General features: G+C 57.2%; 1 protein-coding gene across 1 annotated transcript; it reads left to right on the forward strand.

Moving 5' to 3' along the window:
* Positions 1-357: 357 nt before the first annotated feature.
* On the forward strand, positions 358-4,930 carry LOC140699749 (ral guanine nucleotide dissociation stimulator-like). The gene is made up of 8 exons (XM_072972292.1): positions 358-538; positions 939-1,049; positions 1,686-1,879; positions 2,514-2,573; positions 3,524-3,717; positions 3,918-4,053; positions 4,322-4,415; positions 4,773-4,930. The coding sequence occupies exons 1-8, from the start codon at positions 401-403 to the stop codon at positions 4,785-4,787; spliced, it is 942 nt and encodes a 313-aa protein (XP_072828393.1). The 5' UTR covers positions 358-400; the 3' UTR covers positions 4,788-4,930.
* Positions 4,931-5,475: the final 545 nt, after the last annotated feature.

Consider the following 5,475-nt stretch of genomic DNA (forward strand, 5'->3'; position numbering starts at 1 on the left):
GAATCATTCCCACTGGGCAGCTGGGGAGACACACCGGCCTGGACACACACCAGGACTTCCCCAGGATGGAGAACAGGTAAGGATGAGGAGTGGATTCTGGAAGCCAGGGCGTCTCCTCAAAGCTGCCTGCAGAACCTCCCCCGGCAGCTATAGAGACGGCGGGGCTGCTCTAACTGTGCAAGGTGCGGGTTTGCGTGGAGAAGGGCGTGAGCAGGCAAGCAGCCCAGAGGGCTCATGTGGAGGTGTCTTCTGAGGAGGGGGTTCCAGGAAGTGGACCCCAGGAAGTGACATCACCTCCTTAACAGACCCCAACCGAAATGGAACCTGGTTACCAGGCACCCACATTTGGACAACAGCTCCAGAGCCAGCGCACTTGGCTGGAGACAGTTGAAGACACAGGATGTTCTCCTCTTGTTTCCCGGTCTCCCGGGGCTTCTCCGCCAGGAAACCCTGGACTGCGAGGTTCTTCGGTGGCTGTAGGCGTCTGTGGAACCCTCCACCCAGGCGCCTGTGGCCTATTTTGAGGAGGTCACCTAAGGTAACGCTGGGTGGCCTGGAGAAGGCCAGTCTGGGACCGGCCTCCATGGGGGGCCCTCCCTGGGCAGGCCCACTTTCCCTCATCTCCACGTCGCTGAAGGGGGACTTGAGAGGAGGTGTCCCCTCTGGGCAGGAATGGCTTGTTGAACACTTGGTGACCCGGTGGTCCTGTCATGGCCGCACCCAAGGACAGGGCTGATAAGGGGGAAAGAGGACTCCTGAGGGGCATCATCTCTGGGTCAACGGGAATACAAGGCACCCACTTTGTCAGCTTTTCTGCCCCTGAAGGAGGTCTGTGCAGACAGTGGTGGATGTGTGTCAGGACTGGAGATGTCTAGTGGGTCGGAGAACCAGACAGGGCTCTGAGGCTCCTGCCTGGCCTCTGGGCACTGTATTTACAGGACTCCACACACGGGACGGGACAGGACCTGGTCCACGGAGATCCCCGCTCCACCTCCCTGCAGGAGGCGCAGGTGCCCCACGAGAGCAGCAGAGCCCAGGACGCGCTCAGGGTGAGTGCGAGCGAGGAGACTCCACACCCAGGAAGCCCCGGGCCCCGCTGCTGCCCCGCTACTCCCCTGGGCTGCCTCTTAAGAGAGCTGCTGGCAAAGGCATCTGATGCCCCGTCTCCCCCATCTGCCGTCACAACCCAGGCCCTGCCTTGGCCAGACGCAAAGTCAGTGCCCACATATGAGTCCGAATCTCAGAAAGAGACTCGGACAGAACTTCAGTCTATGTGAAGTCAAGGGTATTTCTGCATTTTTCTACACGTTGTCCTGTTTCTTCTCCATCCCCACGTGTCCACATTAACCTGAAGATCCTGAGCCCTCCCACCCCAGGCTCAGCCGCTGTGTTCTCATCCCTAGAATGGGATGCTGTGACAGCAGTCACGGGGATGATGTGGTCCATGCAGGGAGGGGCCGGCACTGTGGTGCCGACACAGGGATCTGAGACACTGATGCATTTCATCATCGCCCTTCGCCCCAGGTACTGGTGATGCCGAGAACCTAGGATCTGCTTCAGGGCTCCCCTGTTCCACCTCAGGCACAAGAGCTTGAGGCTTGAGGATTCGGTCTAATCTCCAGCCCCAAGTGCCTGGGGGTCCCCGGTGCTGCCTCTGATCCATGTCTTTCCTCTTTCCACCCCAGGGGGGAGCTGGACCATCAGGGAGCGGGGATGAGGCCTACAGGGCTTGGAGCCTCCAGCGACACAGGCTGGAGAAGCTGGTGGCAAAGCTGGTGCCTGCCGTCCTGGGCGGGCACCCCTCTTACGTGAACACATTTCTGGGCAATTATCGAGCTCTTGCCACCGCCCAGCAGGTGCTGGACCATCTGTTCCAAAGGTGAGCACTGTGTCTTCATGGGACATTGGGGACCTGGCCACCTACCATCAGAGCCATGAGGCATTGTTCCTCTACCTCTCTGAGCCTCAGTGTCCCCCCTGCACGCTGGGGTCAAGAGAGGATCAGGCCCTAGGAGGGTAGGAACAGAGGGAGATCTTCATGGAAGGTGCTCTCCGGGGACCTGGCTCACGGAAAGGGCAGCTGGCGGGGCTGTGGTTGTGCGAATTTCATTGTCCTCCTGCCCAAGAGCTAGCGTCTGCCTCCTGTGTCACTGGGACTTTGGCCACGGGTGGAACTGTTTTCCCATTTCAAAGGGGATCGGTGACGCCATTAGCTGTCCCTGTCCTGGGAGAGTGAGAACAGTGATCCCTGGGAGGGACAAGTGGGGTCCCAGGCCCACTGAGATGTGCGCCTTGGGGCCAGGTGGGCTCACTCACTCATTCCTCAAATGTATAGAAAGGGCCCCCAGGGACAGGGGCTTTTCTAGGAACAACCATCATTTAATACATCGAGCAGACATCAGCTCTGCCCTCCAGGGCTTCCATTCTCTCGGGTGTCACACTGTCACACTAGACAGCACATCCAGCTAGTGTGTTCGGGACAGTCCATGTGACGCCTTCCTGCTCTCCTCTAGATACGGATGCGTCCTCCCTGTTACGGAAGAGGACGGGGGACCCCTGCACCAGCTGAAGCAGTGAGTCTCTTGGATTGAAGCGGGAAGGACTCCTTCCCCAAATAGTGTGTGAAGCTATGGGCTCTCTGGTTGGGCAGAGGTGGGCGGGATCCTGGATCCCGCATATCCTGTGAGTCTGGCTTGAGAGCAGAAGTCCTAGGGCTTCCCCTGGCAAAGAAGAGACAAGACCCAGAGAGCTGTGGATGCGACTGTGGCACTGTGAGGGGCATCTGGGAGGTCAGAGGACAGAGTCAAAAGTGAAGAAAACCCACAAGCATCCCCTATCCATCCCATCCCTGCCCACACGCCCTTTGGGAGACACAGACCACAAGGGGTAGAGAGCATCGTGCCCACCAACTAGTGTAGCCTCAATGGTGGGGACTCAGCTGGTGCTCAGGGGACCCAGGGAGCCTCAGGGGACAGCTGAGCCCATCCTGATGATGCTGAGTGGCAGGGGCAGAAGGAGACCCAGGCAGGGTCCCTGGAGGATTGTGCAGCCAGCAGGTGCAGGAGCTAAAGTCTGAGGAGTGAGGAGGCCCGTGGGCAGCCTGGATGGCCGACACAGCCTGTCTGTTCCCTCCTGGCTCAGGCACTCATAGAGCAGCTCCTGTGTCCCTTAGAGGGCAGTGCGCAGAGCACACAGCCTGCCTGTCCTCACAGACGTGCCATCCAGTGGGGAGGGGCAGGGAGAGGGACATAGCAGTGTGACAGGTGTCCCTGAAGCAGTGGACAGGTGGTCACGCCATTGAGCCAGTGCTGTCCCTTCAGAAGGCTTGTAGCAGCCCCTCCTCTGTGTCCAAGCCCGCCTCTGCCCACACTGCCAGCTGAGATGGGACATGGAGCAGAGCCGGCCTCTGGATGGGCAGGAGCCAAAGGCAAAAAGTCCCCGGTCCCTGCAGGGCTACCCTGGGAGCCCAATGTGGTAGGAAAGGCTAAGCCTCTGACTCTGGTGTCCCCCTGACTGCACCCAGGGCCATGGCCTCCATCCTGGGCACCTGGCTGTTCCAGTACCCAGACGACTTCCACCAGCCTCCAGAATTCCCATGCCTGAAGACCGTTGTAGCTTACGTAGAGCTCAGCATGCCTGGCTCAGACCTGGAGCAGCAGGCCCACCTCCTCCTGGCACAGCTGGAGCAACTGGAACTCCCAGAGGCAGACAGTGATGGTGAGGAGGATGCAGGGTGGGGGATCTGGTGGGTGGGGAGGGGACGGCACTGGACCCCACAGAGCAGAGCCTGGGAAGACTCCCTGGGGGTGGAATCCTGGAGTGAGATTTGATTGAGTAGCAGTGAGGGCTCCCCTGGCTTTGGGAGACACGTGGGAAAGCAGTCCTATTGATGAGAGTTTCCCTTCTTGGAGCTACAGCACCAGCTCCAGAACCCGCTGGGGAAACCCCTCTGGGTGGAGCGCCAGCTCCAGCTCTCCTGCCTGCGACAGCGCCAGAGCCAGAGCCAGAGCCAGAGCCAGAGCCAGAGCCAGAGCCAGAGCAGAGGGACGCGCTGTAAGTATCCGTCTGGCTCGGCTGCCTCCCGCCGCCTTCAGGGCCGGGCCGCCCACTCTTCCTGAGGTGTCTGTGATTTACAATTCCGGATTATTCTTAGAGGTGATAACATATTCCTTGCGGCCTGTTGTGTCTGTGTTTTATGGTTAATAGAAACTTCAAAGTGCCCTACATGTCTCTGTTTGGATAGACTCACTTCTCTGCACCAGACACACAGGGCGGGGATGTGGACAAGTGGCCCCAACACGTTCCCACCCTCTCCCTGCAGGTCCTGTGAGGCAGCGGCCTCCTCCCTCTTGTCTGCTGTGGACCCAGGGCCCAGCTCAGGGCCTCCATCAACACTCCCTGAGACCCCACCCTTGGTAAGTGGCCGCTCATGGCATGATCAAGACAAGGACTTAGAAGGCAAGCCCAAATTTTGACCTTAGAGGATTTGTTTTCTTCCAGCAGTGAGACTGATTTTGTGTTTGTGTGAATGTTGCCTGTTTGTCCGACATCCATGGAGCCAGCAGCTCACATGCCATTCCCCGTACGGCCACCAGAGGGAGGGATGTCACTGCTTCTGAGAAACACTGTTCCATTCCAAAGTGCTCCTTCCCAATTTAGCCCTCCTCAGAACATGTTTTAGAAAGTGAGGATTTCTTTAAGCTATAGAGGTTTGGTTTTTTTCTTCAATCTCGTTTCAGCTCTAATCTCAATACACTTTAATTCACAAACAGAAATTGAGCCACTGAGTGGAAGTCGTCACTTGGGATACACAGACGTGTGTTCTTCTGTGTCCAGCCCCCATCTGTGTCCACCTCTGTCCCTTCCTCTCTCCCTCCAACCGTCTGCGTTTGTAAATATCTACTTAAATAAAAGACTTTGACAATCAGTGCAATGTACAAGAGATATTGTAATTCATGTTGCCTTGTGTGCGTGTGATGTAGACTTGGGTAGAAAGCGGTCTGCTCACAGGACAGTGGGGTTGTCCCTGAATCCCTAGGAGACAGTTGAAGCGGGGCAGTAGGTCTCAGTGGGAGTCACTCACCAGGGAAGTTCTCCTGCTCAGCACAGCCAAGGTGGGTCCTCATCGACTTCTATCCCCAGAGCACTGAATCTGCTTTCCCCTGGGGAGCTTTGCTACAATCCCGTGTATCCTAAAGTGTCAGAAGAAAGAACAGTGATGATAAGAACTGTGGGAGAGGGACAGGTTTTGATTTTAATTACCTGCTCCTCTACCTACAATGGCTTACCCTTGACTTTATTATAAGGAACGCTCAGCCACCTGGGAGCAGAGTCTACACCTTGGACTTGAGCAAATTACAGGTCTCTAGCCCAGCACTTGGCCAAGAAGATGGACGTGTATTGCTGAATGTATAGAGTTGGGAGGGAAGATAGGACAGGCCAGGGGAATGTATTTGAAATGCGGGCTCTCCTGGA

The sequence above is a fragment of the Vicugna pacos genome, chromosome 11 (genome assembly GCF_048564905.1).
Source record: "Vicugna pacos chromosome 11, VicPac4, whole genome shotgun sequence".
NCBI lineage: Eukaryota > Metazoa > Chordata > Mammalia > Artiodactyla > Camelidae > Vicugna > Vicugna pacos.

What these genes read in the sequence shown, in the direction of transcription:
- LOC140699749 (XM_072972292.1), top strand. Translation starts at nt 401, where the DNA reads ATGTTCTCCTCTTGTTTCCCGGTCTCCCGGGGCTTCTCCGCCAGGAAA. An exon ending in CCCAGAGGCAGACAGTGATG is followed by an intron (nt 3,718 to 3,917) that starts GTGAGGAGGATG and finishes TTGGAGCTACAG; the next exon opens with CACCAGCTCCAGAACCCGCT. An exon ending in CCAGAGCAGAGGGACGCGCT is followed by an intron (nt 4,054 to 4,321) that starts GTAAGTATCCGT and finishes CTCTCCCTGCAG; the next exon opens with GTCCTGTGAGGCAGCGGCCT.